The 17234-nt window shown below is 68.9% G+C and overlaps 1 protein-coding gene across 2 annotated transcripts in view; it reads left to right on the forward strand.

Moving 5' to 3' along the window:
* The window catches only part of DNMT3A (DNA methyltransferase 3 alpha), a 31742-nt gene that overhangs the window by 10090 nt on the left and 4418 nt on the right, over positions 1-17234 (forward strand). Inside the window, exons 4-15 of one of the 2 annotated variants that reach the window (XM_039710939.1) lie at positions 2402-2726; positions 4439-4485; positions 5701-5847; positions 9795-10010; positions 11352-11510; positions 11747-11854; positions 13143-13299; positions 13467-13619; positions 13705-13749; positions 14453-14532; positions 14636-14748; positions 16929-17112. In XM_039710939.1, the coding sequence (XP_039566873.1) occupies positions 2402-2726; positions 4439-4485; positions 5701-5847; positions 9795-10010; positions 11352-11510; positions 11747-11854; positions 13143-13299; positions 13467-13619; positions 13705-13749; positions 14453-14532; positions 14636-14748; positions 16929-17112 (1734 nt within the window). The remainder of the gene's footprint in view (positions 1-2401; positions 2727-4438; positions 4486-5700; positions 5848-9794; positions 10011-11351; positions 11511-11746; positions 11855-13142; positions 13300-13466; positions 13620-13704; positions 13750-14452; positions 14533-14635; positions 14749-16928; positions 17113-17234) is intronic. The other variant, XM_039710940.1, reaches the window with a different exon arrangement.

Raw genomic sequence — 17234 nt, forward strand, 5'->3', positions numbered from 1 at the left:
TCCCCCCGAGCCCCGCAGCCGCCCCGAGTGTCCCCAGCCCCGCTCCTGCCCCGGAGCTCAGCCCGGCGCTGCCGTTTCCTGCCGGGAAGCCCCGGCCCCTGCGATTGTTCTCGCACGGATGCGGCCCCGGCAGGGGCGGGAGCGGGGCCGGGGCCGGGACCCCGACAGCGGCACCGGGAGCGGCACCGGGAGCGGCACCGGGAGCGGCACCGGGACAGGGCTGCACCGGGACAGGGCTGCACCGGGAGCGGCACCGGGAGCGGCACCGGGGCTCCTCGGGGACGGGGCTGCACCGGGGTCCGGGGCTGGGAGCTGGCCTGGGATGAGATCCATCCTGATTTAGGACCTGTCCTGGTGTGGGACCCGTGCTGGTCTGGGACCTGTCCTGGTCTGGGACTCATCCTGGTGTGGGACCTGTCTGGGTCTGGCACCTGTCTTGGTTTAGGACCTGTCCTGGTGTGGCACCTGTCTTGGTTTAGGACCTGGCCTGGTGTGGCACCTGTCCTGGTGTGGCACCCGTCCTGGTGTGGCGCCCACCCTCGTGCCGACACACCTGCACATACTCTGCTCCATCCTGCCCCGTTCCAGCTCCCTGCGCTGCCCCTGGCCACGCTGTGCTGTCCCTGCTGTCCCCACCCCGTGGTGGCTGTCTGCCCTCCCGGGCCGTGCCTCCCCTGGCCTGGCACACCAAGGCCTGGCCTCGCTCACGGCTGGCACGGCGTGCCCATGGCAGTGCCAGGGTGGCAGTGCCATGGGGGACAGGCCGGGGAGTCCTGACACCCTTGTCACACACACACACCTGCACATGTGTGTGTCATGAGGTCACCACAGCGTGTCCCTGTCACACTCCCCCGTCCCATGTGCCCGTGGTGATGTGCCCTTGCTGTCCCCTTGCTGTCCCCTTGCTGTCCCTCACCCCAGTGTGGTGGCACAGGCGTGCCAGGCAGGATGGGCAGTGCCAGTGTCCCCTGCAGGGGACTGGACACATGGTGATGTGCCCTTGATGTGCCCTTGCTGTCCCCTTGCTGTCCCTCACCCCAGTGTGGTGGCACAGGCGTGCCAGGCAGGATGGGCAGTGCCAGTGTCCCCTGCAGGGGACTGGACACCTGGGGCACATCCCAGCATGTTCTGGTCTGATGGCACCATGGCCCTTGCCCCTGTCCCCAGAGTGTTGTGGCACCTGGCTCTGAAAGTGTCATGGCCCAGTGTCATTCTCCTGTGGTGCCATGTCCCTGCTCCTGGGGGTGCCATGGCAGCATGTCCAGGTCCCTGTGGTGCCATGTCCCTGTGTCCTGCTCCTGGGGGTGCCATGGCAGCATGTCCAGGTCCCTGTGGTGCCATGTCCCTGCTTCCTGCTCCTGCATGGCAGCATGTCCAGGTCCCTGTGGTGCCATGTCCCTGTGTCCTGCTCCTGGGGGTGCCATGGCAGCATGTCCAGGTCCCTGTGGTGCCATGTCCCTGCTCCTGGGGCTCTGAAAGTGTCATGGCCAAGTGTCATTCTCCTGTGGTGCCATGTCCCTGCTCCTGGGGGTGCCATGGCAGCATGTCCAGGTCCCTGTGGTGCCATGTCCCTGTGTCCTGCTCCTGGGGGTGCCATGGCAGCATGTCCAGGTCCCTGTGGTGCCATGTCCCTGTGTCCTGCTCCTGAGCACTCCATGGCTCCGTGTCCTGATCCTCACAGTGTGTCACCTTTTGTTATGGCCCTGAGGATGTCACAGCATTTTGTCATTGTCCCAAAGACATCTTGTCTCCCTGTCCCATCCTGGGGGTGTGGTGACATTGTGTGGTGTCTGAGGGCGTTGCTGCAGTGTCCTGGCCCTGAGTGGGCATGGAAATGTGTCCTGGTCTGGGAGGGTGTCACACACACCTGTGTGTTTGGTGCTGAGTGCCGTGGTGCAGTGTCCTGGTGTCAGGGTGACACAGCAGTGTCCTGGTGCTCAGGATGTCACACACACCTGTGTGTTTGGTGCTGAGTGCCGTGGTGCAGTGTCCTGGTGTCAGGGTGACACAGCAGTGTGTCCTGGTCCATCAGGGTGACACAGCAGTGTGTCCTGGTGTCAGGGTGACACAGCAGCGTGTCCTGGTGTCAGGGTGACACAGCAGCGTGTCCTGGTGTCAGGGTGACACAGCAGCGTGTCCTGGTGTCAGGGTGACACAGCAGCGTGTCCTGGTGTCAGGGTGACACAGCAGCGTGTCCTGGTGTCAGGGTGACACAGCATCCTGGTCCATCAGGGTGTCACCCCCATGTCTGCTGGCCCTGGGGCTGCTGTGACACCGAGCCCTGGCCCCAGGTGTCCCCTGGGCAGGTCACACGTGGCACACACGAGGTGGGGCTGGCACTTTCAGCGCCATGTGCTGCTGTCCCCCCCCCAGCACCAACGCAGCCCCTGCCCTGTCCCAGCAGGCGGACAGCAGTGACACCCCCAAAGACAGCGCGGCCGTCCCCAAGTGCCCCCCGCCGTGCCCCGAGGCCAGCCCCGCCGAGCCGCTGCCCAACGGGGACGTGGAGGGGGACGCGGAGGAGGCCGGGGCCAGCCCCAAGGGCGGCCGGCCCGAGGAGGACGAGACGGAGAGCCTGGCGGGCGGGGAGCCGGGCCGGGCGCTGGAGAACGGCCGCTGCACGCCCAGGGAGGGGCTGGACGCGCCCGCCGACGAGGGCGAGCTGGCCCCCTCCGACCCCCAGAAGAAACGCGGCAGGAGGAAACTCCTGGAGGCCACAGAGAAAGGTAAGAGCTCGGCCTCGGGGGATCCCACCTGCCACAGGGACCCTGGGCCCCCCACGGACCCCCGGGACCCCCAGAGACCCTGAGGACCCCCAGCCCCCTGAGACTCCTGGGACCCCCAGGGACCCCCAGAGACCCTGAGGACCCCCAGCCCTTCAGGGACCTCCAGACCTTCAAGGACTCTCAGCCCCCAGGGACCCCTGGTCCTTCAGGGACCCCCAGCCCCCCAGAGACTCCCAGCACCCCAGGGACCCCAGGGACCCCCAGCCCCTCAGGGACCCCCAGCCCTTCAGAGACCCCCAGCCCCCGGGGATCCCGGGGCACCCAGGACAGGAGCAGAGGCCAGGGCCCGGGCTGGAGCCCGGGGGTCCCTCTGGAGCTCGGGACAGCCTTCTCAGCACTCCCAGCTCCAGCACTCGGCCCTTCCTGACTGCAATCATCACAGACTGACCGGCCATGGCGAGCCTGTGCCGAGCCAGGGAGGGTCCGGAGGGACACGGAGCTGGGATGGAGCTGGAAGAGGCAGGGACAGAGATGGAAGAGGCAGGAATGGCCAGAGCAGGCAGGGATAACTGGGGCAGGCAGGGATGGATTTGGAAGAGGAAGGAATGGAGCTGGAAGAGGCAGGCATGGCCAGGACAGGCAGGGATGGCTGGATGGGACAGGCAGGGATGGAGCTGGAAGAGGAAGGGATGGAGCTTAAAGAGGCAAGGACAGAGCTGGCAGAGGCAGGGACAGAGCTGGAAGAGGCAGGGATGGCTGGGGCAGGCTGGGATGCAGCTGGCAGAGGCAGGCATGGCAGGCACGGCGGGATGGATGCATGGATGAGCCGCACGCTGCAGATGCTGCCGCAGTCACGAGGCGCAGCCGCGGGAGCGCCGCAGCCGCGCTGGGGGGAGCGGGGGGGCCCGGGCAGCCGGACCCGGCTGCGGTGTCCGAGCGGTGCCAGGGCCCCGGGGCAGCGGGGGCAGCGAGCTCCATCCCTGCCTGCCTCCCGACTCCATCCCTGCCTCCTTCCCAGCTCCATCCCTCCTTCCCAGCTCCATCCCTGCCTCCTTCCCAGCTCCATCCCTCCTTCCCAGCTCCATCCCTGCCTCCTTCCCAGCTCCATCCCTGCTGTCCCCCAGCACTCAGAGCACAGCCCTGGGCTCCCCTCCTGCTCCGGCCTTGCAGCTTTGGGGGGCTCCAGCTGCCATGGGGGGCTGGATCCCCACGTGCCAGCTGCAGGGTGCCATCCCAGAGTCACTCTGGGCCGCCCCGGCTCTGTGCCAGCGTGCCCAGCAGGCAGGCCCGGGTGCCAGGGGTGCCAGCAGCGGGCGGGAGCCCCCAGCCCAGCCCGCGGCCGCCCCCGCCGCGGCGCTCTCAGCCCCCAGAGCCTCGGGGTTATTTTTAGCCGCTTTCCTGGCAGCGCTCGGCAGCCCTGCGGATGTGCCGCGAGCACAGGAAGCAGCGGGGCTGCGCCGCTTCCCCTGCCCGCGGGGGGGTCCCCGCGCGGACCCCCGAACCCGCGGGGCACAGCAGCCCGGGCTGGGGGCTCTGCAGGGGCTGCCAGGCCCCAGTGCCCGGGGCCGTGCCTGGCCCCGTGTCCCTGGAGTCCCGGGTGGGCCCCATCACCCCGCGGGGTCCCGGCTGTGCCCCGTGTCCCCCGGGGGTCCCGGGCGTGCCCCGAGTCCCCGCGGGGCCCCGCGCTGACGCCGCTCTCTGTTCGTGTGCAGGCAAGGACGAGAAGGAGGAAAACAACTTCGACACCCTGAAAATGGAGGCAAGTACGGGCTGGGGCTGCACCCTGCACGGCTGTGCCCAGGAGAGGGGCACGGCCCAGCCCCGGGGATGGGCACAGCCACCCCAGGAGATGGGCACAGCCCCACAGCCATCCCAGGGGATTGCACAGCCCCACAGCCCACCCCAGGAGATGGGCACTGCCCCACAGCCATCCCAGGAGGTGGGCACAGCCACCCCAGGGGATGGGCACAGCCCCACAGCCCACCCCAGGGGATGGGCACAGCCACCCCAGGGGATTGCACAGCCCACCCCAGGGGGTGGGCACAGCCCCACAGCTATCCCAGGGGATTGCACAGCCCCACAGCCCACCCCAGGAGATGGGCACTGCCCCACAGCCATCCCAGGAGGTGGGCACAGCCACCCCAGGGGATGGGCACAGCCCCACAGCCATCCCAGGAGATGGGCACGGCCCAGCCCAGGGGATGGGCACAGCCACCCCAGGGGGTGGGAACAGCCCCACAGCCCACCAGGCCGTGTGGTGCTCCTCGTGCCCACGGGCACCATCTCCCCCTCTCCCTTGGCACCGGTGGCCATGGGGCAGCAGCAGGGCCCACATCCCCACAGGAAGGGGGTCCTGGGGGGTCCTGGGCTCCCGTGCCACACAGCCAGACACTGGGCAGCACTTGCTGCTGTGTGGGCACGGGTGGCACCGGGCTGTGCCAGGCCAGAGCCCCCCTCCAGCCCTCCCCTCAGCTCCCTCAGTGCTCTGGGCACGGTGTGTTGGCTCTGCTTTGGGGCAGATCTGTGCCTGGATGGCACTGGTGGTGCCCACCAAGGTGCAGCTGTGATGCCATGGCACCCGGGTCATTGAATCCCAGGCTGGTTTGGGCTGGAGGGCACCTCAGGGTTCATCCATGCAGGGACAGACTGAGCTGCTCCGAGCTGTGCCCAGTGTGCCCTGGAGCACTGCCAGGGCTCCAGGGGCAGCCACAGCATCTCTGGCACCCTGTGCCAGGGCATCACCACCCCACAGGGCAGAACGTCTGCCCAGCATCACATCTCAGGTCCTGGTGCACACGCGGGCCAGGCCATGTTCGTGTGCCCAGGCAGGCAGTGCCCCCCTTGCCCACCTCCCCACGCATGAGGTGTCCCCAGGGCAGCTCTGCTGTGTCCCCTGTGCCACCCCCGGGCTGTGCTGGCCCTGGCAGTGCCATGCCCAGCCCTGGCAGTGCCCTCACCCCCCTCTCCGTGGCAGGGCTCGCGCGGGCGGCTCCGCGGCGGGCTGGGCTGGGAGTCGAGCCTGCGGCAGCGGCCGATGCAGCGGCACACCTTCCAGGCCGGGGACCCCTACTACATCAGCAAGAGGAAGCGCGACGAGTGGCTGGCACGCTGGAAGCGGGAGGTGAGCGCTGGCACCGGGGCTGGCACCGCGGGGACGCTGAGGGGGTGGTGGGCACGCACGGGGGGCGCGGGTGGGCACACAGGGGGTGGTGGAAAGGCTGCTCCGTGCTGCCGGTGGGGTCGCTGCCCCACTGGCACCTGAGTGTGGCTCCTGGCTCCGTTCCTCGCCCCCGTGCCCCCGGGCTGCCCTCTCGGGGTTGGTGACACAGCCACGGGCAGCAGCCCGTTCCTGATGTTTTCCCCAGAACCAGCCCGTGGCACAGCCGGGCTCGTGGCAGGAGCTGGCAGCCACAGTGCCAGCCATGACTCGTGGGCAGCAGGGACAGGGGCTCTGCGGGTGCCCCGGGGTCCCCGTCACAGCCCTCACCCCGTCCTGGCATTGTCCCCCCTGCCAGCGTGTCTCATGCCAGTGTGTCCCCTTGTGCTGGGTGCTGTTTGTAGCCCTGCTGCCAGCACCCTCCTGCTGGCACCCACAGGGACAGTGGCACAGCCAGGGTGTCCCACTGGGCACGGCTGCCATGGCCAGGCCATGCTGTGGGGCACAGGGCATGGCTGACACGGCCACGGTGTCCCCATGGGACACAGGGCACAGCTGGCACATTCAGTGCCCCACAGGGCACAGGGCATGGCTGACACGGCCACGGTGTCCCCACGGGACACAGGGCACATTCAGTGCCACACAGGGCATGGCTGACATGGCCACGGTGTCCCCACAGCTAGCACAGCTGGCACATTCAGTGCCCCACAGGGCACAGGGCATGGCCCTTCCCTGCCCTGGCGGGGTCCTGGGCACAGCCCCCTGTCCTGCCCCGTGTCCCCAGAGCAGAGCCCTTGGCACTGGCAGGTTCCTCGGCGTGGGGCCCCCCAGGCCCTGCAGGTCCCCAAGCCACGGGGCCTCCAGAGCTGTCACTGGTCACTCCTGGCCGTGGCTTGGGGGGGCAGAGCTGGCTGGGGGCACAGGGACCATTCACAGCTGCTGTGCCACCCCCCGCCCGTGTCCCACTCTGGGGACGCTCCCCCCGTCTGTCTCAGCCGTGGGCACAGGGACAACCCAGCCCCCTCCAGCCTGGCCTCCTCTTCCTCACCCCCCAGCCTCGGAGGGGTGCAGCTGGCAGGGGGACAGGGGCACCAGGGTCAGTGCAGGGACAGGGACATGGGGACAGTGCAGGGACAGGGAAACCCAGGGTCAGGGCAGGGACAGGGACACGGGGACAGTGCAGGGACACCCAGGGTCAGTGTGGGGACAGGGACACGGGGACAGTGCAGGGACACCCAGGCTCAGTGTGGGGACACGCAGGGTCAGTGCAGTGACACGGACACGGGGACAGTGCAGGGACACAGCTGGGGACAATGCAGGGACAGGGAAACCCAGGGTCAGGGACACCCAGGGTCAGTACAGAGACAGGGACACGGGGACAGGGACACCAGGGCAGGCGCTGTCCCCTCTGGTGTCCACACCGGGACCCTCAGGCTGGGACCCCCACCCCGTGGCAGCTGGGGAGATGGGGATGGAGTGGGACAGGCAGGGGCTGGGGTGAAGATGAGGGGATGGGGCAAGGGATGAAGGAGGGAATGGGATGGGATGGGACAGGGATAGGGATGGGATGGGATGGGATGGGATGGGATGGAATGGAATGGAATGGAATGGAATGGAATGGAATGGAATGGGATTGGGGATGGGATTGGGGATGGGGATGGGGACGGATATGGGGCAGGGGATGGAATGGGAATGGGGATGGGGTGGGATTGGGAATGGAGTGGGGATGGGGCAGAAGATGGAATGGGGATGGGGGTGACAGTTCAGGTGAAATGAAGATGAAGATGAGGGTCGGGGTGAGGCAAGGACAGGGACTGGGGATGGGGGATGGAATGGGATTAGGGATGGGAGTGAAGATGGGACAGGGGATGTGGCAGGGGATGGGATGGGATGGGATGGGATGGGGCAGGGGGTGGCAGTACACTTGGAATGAAGATGAAGATGAAGATGAGGGTGGGGGTGAGGCAAGGACAGGGGTGGGGGATGGAGCTGAGGATGACGATCAGGGTGGGGGAGGACAGGGCTGCCAGAGCTGCCGGTGGCCCCAGGGCAGAGATCCTCGGGGACAATTGTCCAGCGGGGACAGCCAGACGATGTCCCTTAACGACCGGCGATGGGACATTTCCTGTCCCCCCGGGACACTGCGGGGGGGACCCTGCCCCAGGACACTCCGGGTGGCACCCACCCCTGTCCCCTGTCCCCAAACACGCCAGGTCCCAGAGCCGAGCCGGGCGGGAGGAAGCGGGGTGTCCCTGCTGTCACCCTGTGTGCCCGGGAGCACCGCGAGGGTGGCACTGCCCGCCAGAGTGAGCACAGACCAGTGACCGTACTGGGCTGAACTGGGACTGTGAGCACAGACCAGTGACTGTACTGGGCTGCAAAGGCGGCGGGAGGCGCAGCCCGCACCGGAGCACGGCCGCGGGCCCGTGAGTAGCGGGAGGGACGGCGGGGCCGGGGTGGGCACCGGGACCGGGAGGGCACCGGGAGCGGGACCGGAGCGCTCGGTTCCGCTCGGCTCCCTTCGGTTCCGCTCGGAACCGCTCGGTTCTACTCGGGGCCGTCCCGGAGGTGGCTCGGCTGTTTTCGCTCCTCTCGGCTCCGCTCGGCTCTTTTCGAACCTCTCGGTTCCGCCCGCTCGCCTCGGCTCTGGCCCGCCCGCCGTTCGGGTCTCTTCGGCTCCTCTCGGTCACTCCGATTCCGCTCGGGTTCTTTCGGTTCCGCTCGGTTCCACTCGGGCCCTTTCGGTTCCCCCTCGGTTCCGGTCCGGCCCGTGCCCCCCCCCCGCCCCCCACCGCAGCCAACCAGCCGGGCCGGGAGGCACCACGTGACCCGGAGCCCAGACAAAGGGCCGCCGGGCTGACCCGCACCGGCCCGGCCGGCTCCGCGCGTTCCGGCTCCGCGCGTTCCGGCTCCGCGCGTTCCGCCCCGGACCGGGCCCGCCGGGCCCCGCGGGTACGGCACCGGCACCGGCACCGGTACCGGTACCGGCACCGCCACCGGCACCACCGCGGGCCGGGCCGCGCAGGGACATCCCGCCGGGCACCGGGGGGCTCGGGGGGGGGACCTGGAGGGGGTGACATGGACTGGGATGGGCGCAGAGCGTACCGGGATGGGCTCGGGAGATACCGGGATGGGTTCAGGGGTACCGGGATGGGCTCGGGATGGGCCCGGGATAAGCACAGAGGTACCGGGATGGGCTCGGGGGGTACCGGGATAATCACGGACGGTAGCGGGATGGGCCCGAGAGGTACCGGGATAGGCACAGAGGGTACCGGGATAGGCACAGAGGGTACCGGGATGGGCTCGGGAGGGTCCCGGGATGGGCTCGGGGCTCCCGGGATGAGTGCCGAGGTCCCGGCATGGGCCCCGGGGTCAGTCCCGGGGTCAGTCCCGGGGGTCAAGGCACCGGAGCTGCCCCGGTGCCACGGCGTGCCCCTCGGTGCCCGCAGGCCGAGAAGAAGGCCAAGGTGGGGGTGACATGGACTGGGATGGGCGCAGAGCGTACCGGGATGGGCTCGGGAGATACCGGGATGGGTTCAGGGGTACCGGGATGGGATTGGGGGGTACCGGGATGGGCCCGGGAGATACCGGGATGGGATTGGGGGTTACCGGGATGGGCCCGGGAGATACCGGGATGGGTTCAGCGGTACCGGGATGGGCTTGGGGGGTACCGGGATAATCACGGACGGTAGCGGGATGGGCCCGAGAGGTACCGGGATAGGCACAGAGGGTACCGGGATAGGCACAGAGGGTACCGGGATGGGCTCGGGAGGGTCCCGGGATGGGCTCGGGGCTCCCGGGATGAGTGCCGAGGTCCCGGCATGGGCCCCGGGGTCAGTCCCGGGGGTCAGCGGGCAAACGGAGGCACCGGAGCTGCCCCGGTGCCACGGCATGCCCCTCGGTGCCCGCAGGCCGAGAAGAAGGCCAAGGTGATCGCCGTGATGAACGTGGTGGAGGAGCCGGCGCGGGCCGAGGCGCAGAAGGAGGAGGAGGCCAGCCCGCCGCCCGGGCCGCAGCAGCCCACCGACCCCGCCTCGCCCAGCGTGGCCACCACGCCCGAGCCCGCCGTGGCCGAGGCGGGCGACAAGAACGCCTCCAAGTCGGCCGACGACGAGCCCGAGTACGAGGTGAGGGCCGCGGAGTGTCCGTGCTCAGCCCCGGGGCCGGTGTGCCCACGCTCAGCCCCAGGCATGGCCCAGTGTGCCCGCACTCAGCCCCGGGGCCGGTGTGCCCACACTCAACCCCCTGCCCAGCCCGGTGTGCCCACACTCAGCCCCGTGCCCGGTGTGCCCGCGCTCAGCCCCGTGCCCGGTGTGCCCGCGCTCAGCCCCGTGCCCGGTGTGCCCGCGCTCAGCCCCGTGCCCGGTGTGCCCGCGCTCAGCCCCGTGCCCGGTGTGCCCGCGCTCAGCCCCGTGCCCGGTGTGCCCGCGCTCAGCCCCGTGCCCGGTGTGCCCGCGCTCAGCCCCGTGCCCGGTGTGCCCGCGCTCAGCCCCGTGCCCGGTGTGCCCGCGCTCAGCCCCGTGCCCGGTGTGCCCGCGCTCAGCCCCGTGCCCGGTGTGCCCGCGCTCAGCCCCGTGCCCGGTGTGCCCGCGCTCAGCCCCGTGCCCGGTGTGCCCGCGCTCAGCCCCGTGCCCGGTGTGCCCGCGCTCAGCCCCGTGCCCGGTGTGCCCGCGCTCAGCCCCGTGCCCGGTGTGCCCGCGCTCAGCCCCGTGCCCGGTGTGCCCGCGCTCAGCCCCGTGCCCGGTGTGCCCGCGCTCAGCCCCGTGCCCGGTGTGCCCGCGCTCAGCCCCGTGCCCGGTGTGCCCGCGCTCAGCCCCGTGCCCGGTGTGCCCGCGCTCAGCCCCGTGCCCGGTGTGCCCGCGCTCAGCCCCGTGCCCGGTGTGCCCGCGCTCAGCCCCGTGCCCGGTGTGCCCGCGCTCAGCCCCGTGCCCGGTGTGCCCGCGCTCAGCCCCGTGCCCGGTGTGCCCGCGCTCAGCCCCGTGCCCGGTGTGCCCGCGCTCAGCCCCGTGCCCGGTGTGCCCGCGCTCAGCCCCGTGCCCGGTGTGCCCGCGCTCAGCCCCGTGCCCGGTGTGCCCGCGCTCAGCCCCGTGCCCGGTGTGCCCGCGCTCAGCCCCGTGCCCGGTGTGCCCGCGCTCAGCCCCGTGCCCGGTGTGCCCGCGCTCAGCCCCGTGCCCGGTGTGCCCGCGCTCAGCCCCGTGCCCGGTGTGCCCGCGCTCAGCCCCGTGCCCGGTGTGCCCGCGCTCAGCCCCGTGCCCGGTGTGCCCGCGCTCAGCCCCGTGCCCGGTGTGCCCGCGCTCAGCCCCGTGCCCGGTGTGCCCGCGCTCAGCCCCGTGCCCGGTGTGCCCGCGCTCAGCCCCGTGCCCTGCCCGGTGTGCCTGCACTCAGCCCCCAGCATGGCCCGGTGTGCCCGCGCTCAGCCCCTGGCATGGCCCGGTGTGCCCGCGCTCAGCCCCGTGCCCTGCCCGCAGGACGGCCGCGGCTTCGGCATCGGCGAGCTGGTGTGGGGCAAGCTGCGCGGCTTCTCGTGGTGGCCCGGGCGCATCGTGTCCTGGTGGATGACCGGGCGCAGCCGCGCCGCCGAGGGCACCCGCTGGGTCATGTGGTTCGGCGACGGCAAGTTCTCGGTGGTGAGTGGCACCCCGCGGGGATGGCGGGGGACAGAGGGGACAGCGGGGACAGCGGGCCCGTCCGTGTCACCGCGGCCCCTCCTGTCCCCAGGTGTGCGTGGAGAAGCTGCTGCCCCTGAGCTCCTTCGCCAGCGCCTTCCACCAGGCCACCTACAAGGCCACGGGGGTGGCAGGGGACAGAGGGGACAGCGGGGACAGCGGCCCGTCCGTGTCACCGCGGCCCCTCCTGTCCCCAGGTGTGCGTGGAGAAGCTGCTGCCCCTGAGCTCCTTCGCCAGCGCCTTCCACCAGGCCACCTACAACAAGCAGCCCATGTACCGCAAGGCCATCTACGAGGTGCTGCAGGTGAGGGGACGCTGCCGGGCCACGGGGACACTGCCGGGGCAGCAGGGACGCTGCCAGGACAGGGGGACACTGCCGGGCCCCATAGTGACACTGCCAGGACAGGGGGACACTGCTGAGCCCCACAGTGACACTGCCAGGGCAGGGGGACACTGCCGGGCCATGGGGTGACACTGCCAGGACAGGGGGACACTGCCGAGCCCCACAGTGACACTGCCAGGACAGGAGGACACTGCCGGGGCAGCAGGGATGCTGCCGAGCTGTGGGGACACTGCTGAGACAGCAGGGTCACTGCCGAGCTGTGGGGTGACACTGCCAGGACAGGGGGACACTGCTGAGTCCCAGGTGGGGACACTGCTGAGGTGGGGGGACACTGCTGAGCCATGGAGTGACACTCACAAACCCCATGGTGACACTGCCAAGCCATGGGGTGACACTGCCAAGCCAAGGGGGGACACTGCTGAGGCAGGGGGACACTGTCAAGCCAGGGGAGGGGACACTGTTGACCCGCAGGGAGGACACTGCTGAGCTGGGGGGGGACAATGCCGAGACAGCAGGGACACTGCCGAGCTGTGGGGACACTGCTGAGACACAAGGGACAGTGCCGAGCCCCGTGGGGACACTTGAGCCCCTGGAGGGACACTGCCAGGACAGCAGGGACTCTCCTGAGCCGGGCAGGACATCCCAGGGCACTGGCTCCACCTGTGGAAGCAGCAGCTGCCTCTCCACCCTGCCAGGACCCAGCCCTGCCCCACCTGGAGGGCTCTGAAAGGGCGTGGGGGTGTGGGGGACCCCCGAGGACACTTGTGCTCTAAGGGGGCATTGGGGTGTCTGGGGATCAGCTGTCCCAGCCTGGGGGGATCCTGGCTTTGGGGTCTCCTGGCCGTGGTGGTCCCCCGAGGCTGGGCCTGCCTGTCTGGGCAGTGTGGGGCCAGCCGGGGGGCCGAGGGTGTCCCCTCCTGCCCCACCTGGAGGGCTCTGAAAGGGCGTGGGGGTGTGGGGGACCCCGAGGACATTTGTGCTCCTTAAGGACCCCCCAGGACATTTGTGCTCTTTATGGACCCCCCCAAGGACATTTGTGCTCCTTAAGGACCCCCCCCCAAGGACACTTGTGCTCTAAAGGGGCATTGGGGTGTCTGGGGATCAGCTGTCCCAGCCTGGGGGGATCCTGGCTTTGGGGTCTCCTGGCCGTGGTGGTCCCCCGAGGCTGGGCCTGCCTGTCTGGGCAGTGTGGGGCCAGCCGGGGGGCCGAGGGTGGGGAGGTGACCCCTGCACCCCCTGCACCCCCCAGGTGGCCAGCAGCCGGGCCGGGAAGATCTTCCCCGCGTGCCCCGAGAACGACGAGACCGACACGTCCAAGGTGGTGGAGATCCAGAACAAGCAGATGATCGAGTGGGCCCTGGGCGGCTTCCAGCCCTCGGGCCCCAAGGGGCTGGAGCCCCCCGAAGGTGAGCGGGCTCAGGGACCACCAGGGCCGTCAGCTCGGGTGGCACCAGGGTGCCACGGGCCCGGGCAGGGAGGTCCTGGGGGGCTGTGACCCTGCTGGGGGGACCCTGGCGGTGTGACCCGAATGGGGACCCCGCTGATGGCCCCGCTGATGGCCCCGGTCCCGCAGAGGAGAGGAACCCCTACAAAGAAGTTTACACGGAGATGTGGGTGGAGCCCGAGGCAGCCGCCTACGCGCCGCCCCCGCCCGCCAAGAAGCCCCGGAAAAGCACAACCCAGGAGAAGCCCAAGGTCAAGGAGATCATCGACGAGCGCACCCGAGGTACCGCGGCCGCCCCAGGCCCCTCTCCTGGCTGCGGGGCTGCCCGGGGGTCCCTCCCCTCAGCCCCTGATCCCTGTCCCCCCAGAGCGGCTGGTGTACGAGGTGCGGCAGAAGTGCAGGAACATCGAGGGTGAGTGTGGGGCTGGGCACGGCTGGGGGGGTCTGTGCTGCCTGCCCGGGCACCCCAGGGCGCGGGGGGCACGCGGGGCTGTGGGGCAGCTCGCCTCGTGCCACCCCTCAGCAGCTGTGCCGTGCCAGTGGCCCACCCTGGAGGGTGGCAGGGACCCCCAGGACACTGGGGTGGGCTGCCCGGGGATCTGGAGGGCAGTGGGAGCCCTGCCTGCTGCTGCCAGGGCTGGTCCCCAGCTCTGCTGTGACCCCAGCATGGGCTGAGTGTGGCCTGGGCACTGCAGGACAGGGCTCGGGGCGTCCCCACCACACTGGGGTGACAGGGTGGTGGCTTGGGGTGTCCCTCTGCTGGGCTTGGGGTGTCCCCACACTGGTGTGGGGTGCCAGGGTGAAGGCTCGGGGTGTCCCCACCATGCTGGGGTGCCAGGGTGAGGGCTCAGGGTGTCCCCACAGTGGTGTGGGGTGCCAGGGCGATGGGTCACCGTGTCCCCACACTGGTGTGGGGTGCCAGGGTGATGGCTCAGGGTGTCCCCATGCTGGTGTGGGGTGCCAGGGAGATGGCTGGGGGTGTCCCCACAGTGGTGTGGGGTGCCAGGGCGATGGGTCACGGTGTCCCCACGCTGGTGTGGGGTGCCAGGGCGATGGGTCACGGTGTCCCCACACTGCTGTGGGGTGCCAGGACCATGTCTCCCCTTCTCCCCCAGACATCTGCATCTCCTGCGGGAGCCTCAACGTGACCCTGGAGCACCCTCTGTTCATCGGGGGGATGTGCCAAAACTGCAAGGTAGGGTGTGGGGCACGGCCCGGGGGGCTCACAGGGTGTGCCCTGCCCCGAGGTGGGGTCCCCAGTGTCCCCAGGCCCGCAGTGACACCCTGGCTGTCCCCAGAACTGCTTCCTGGAGTGTGCGTACCAGTACGACGACGATGGCTACCAGTCCTACTGCACCATCTGCTGTGGTGGCCGTGAGGTCCTCATGTGTGGCAACAACAACTGCTGCAGGTGCCAGGGGCTGGGGGTGCCAGGGGCAGGGCTGGAACCAGGGCTGGGCTGGAACTGGGCCCCTCTCCTGTCTGGAGTGAGGCTGGGCACGTTTGGTGTTGCCACATTCCTGCCACGTGCCTTTGGTGATGCCAGCCCTGGTGTGGGACTGGGCAGTTTTGGTGATGTCCCAGTCTCAGTAAGGGACTGGGAAGGTTTGGTGGTGCCACAGGCTTGGCATAGGAGTTCAGCCGATCCTGGTTTGGGGCTGGGATGTTTTGGCAGTGCTGTGGTCTGTGGCACAGGAGCAGGCAGGTGTGGTGGTGCAGGGAGGTTCTGGTGCTGCCAGGGAGGTTCTGGTGGTGGCACTGTCCCCGTGTCACACTTTGATGTCCCGGTCTGGGTAGGGTGTGGTGATGCCACAGTCCCACCATGCTCGGTGATGGGAGGTTCTGGTGATGCCAGGTCCTGGGAATTCGGTGGTGTCATTAAGGAAATGTCCCAGTGGGAGCATTGCTGAGCCTCCCGGGCTGCCGCACTGCCAGTGCCAGAGGGTGTCACTGCTGTGGCCAGAGCCTGGTGGCTGCACTGGCCCGATGGCCCAGCTGGTCGGGCCCTGTTCCCCCACGGCTCCAGCCCAGCTGGCCAGTGGCAGTCTCACATGTCTTGTTCAGTAAAGCCATTTATTCGTGGCACAGAAATGCAAACTCAGCCTGAGCTGGTGCCTCTGAGGAGGGGTCCCCACTAAAGAACCCCTCGGTTTTGTCCCCTCAGTGTCCCCCTCAGAGTCCTCAGCTCCTGGCATCCACCTGGCTGGCAGGAGCTCTTTATCTCCTTTGTTATGCTGTCCGGACTCCTGCTGGCTCTCTGTCCATTCACCTGGATCACCCTTCCTTGTCCTCTTTGTTATTCCAAAGCTCAGCAGTTCAGCTGGGGCTCCACCCAGAGCTCAGCCTCTGCAGCTCAATCTGCATTGCAAATCCTCTGCCTGGACCGGATTTATGCACCTCAGCACCACTCTGGGACATCTGGTGATGCCTCAGTGCTCACGTGGAGCTAGAGAGGCTTTGGTAGTGCCACAGACCTGGCAATGGGGTGCTGCCAGTCCTGCTGTGGGGCTTGGCAATGTTTTGGTGATGCCACAGTCCCAGCACGGGAGGCTCTGGTGAAGCTTCAGTGGTGCCAGTCCTGCCTTGGGGCTGGGAGGGTTTGTGATGTCCCAGTGCAAGACTGGAAGGATTTTCATGGTGCCACATTCCTGCCATTCCTGGGCTGTTGGTGATGCCAGCCCTGCTTTGGGGCTGGCATGTTTTAATGATGCCACAGTCCCTGAGTGTAGGTTGGGAGGTTTGGTAAAGTTCTGGTCCAGGTGTGGCACTGTGGCAGTTTGGCAATGCCTGCATGGAGCCGGGAAGCCCAGGTGATGCCACAGCCCTGGCACAGGGACTGTGTGATGCCAGCTGTGCTTTGACACTGGGAGCTTTTGGTGGTGCCTTGGTCCTGGTTTGTGGGGCTGGGGGAAGTTCTGGTCATGCCCCAGACTGGCACAGTCCTGCCACGGAGTTCTGGGTGATGCCAGCCCAGGTGTGGCGCTTTGGAGGATTTGGCAGTGACGAGATCCTGCAGGGCTGGGGGAGGCTCTGGCAAGGCTCCAGTGCTGCTGTGGGGCTCAGCAGTTCCACTGATGGCCCAGCTCTGGGGTAGGACTGAGGTTTTTGGTGATGGCACAGTCCTGCCGTGGGGCTTTGGGTGACCCCAGGTCTGGTGTAGGATTGAGGCTTTTGGTGATGGCACAGTCCTGTCGTGGGGCTTTGGGTGACCCCAGCTCTGGGGTAGGACTGAGGCTTTTGGTGCTGCCACAGTCCTGCCGTGGGGTTTTGGGTGATCCCAGGTCTGGTTTGGGGAGGTTCTGGTACTGCCACAGGCCTGCCATGGGGTTTTGTGTGGTGCCAGGTCTGGTTTGGGGAGGTTCTGGTGCTGCCACAGTCCTGCCATGGGGTTTTGGGAGGTTCTGGTGCTGCCACAGCCCCGCTGCAGGGCTGGGCCAGGCTCTGGCAATGCCCAGCACAGAGCTGTGGTCCCAGAGCAGGGCTGGGCGTGGGCAGGCCTGTGGGGACAGCCCACTGGTGCCCTGCCGTGATTCCGGCGGTGCCACGGCCCTGGCACGGCCCCGTGCTGACCCCGGCTGCCCCCCGTGCCAGGTGCTTCTGCGTGGAGTGCGTGGACCTGCTGGTGGGCCCGGGGGCGGCGCAGGCGGCCATCAAGGAGGACCCCTGGAACTGCTACATGTGCGGCCACAAGGGCGTCTACGGGCTGCTGCGGCGGCGCGAGGACTGGCCCTCGCGCCTGCAGATGTTCTTCGCCAACAACCACGACCAGGAGTTTGTGAGTGCCCCTCCCTGATGGCCTCCAGCCCTCCCTGCTGACCCCCCAGCCCTGCCCTGCCCTGCTGACCCCAGCCCCTCCCCTGCCCTGCTGACCCCAGGCCCTCCCTGCTGACCCCAGCC

Source organism: Passer montanus, unplaced genomic scaffold, assembly GCF_014805655.1.
Source record: "Passer montanus isolate IOZ18808 unplaced genomic scaffold, ASM1480565v1 scaffold239, whole genome shotgun sequence".
In the NCBI taxonomy this organism is placed as follows: domain Eukaryota; kingdom Metazoa; phylum Chordata; class Aves; order Passeriformes; family Passeridae; genus Passer; species Passer montanus.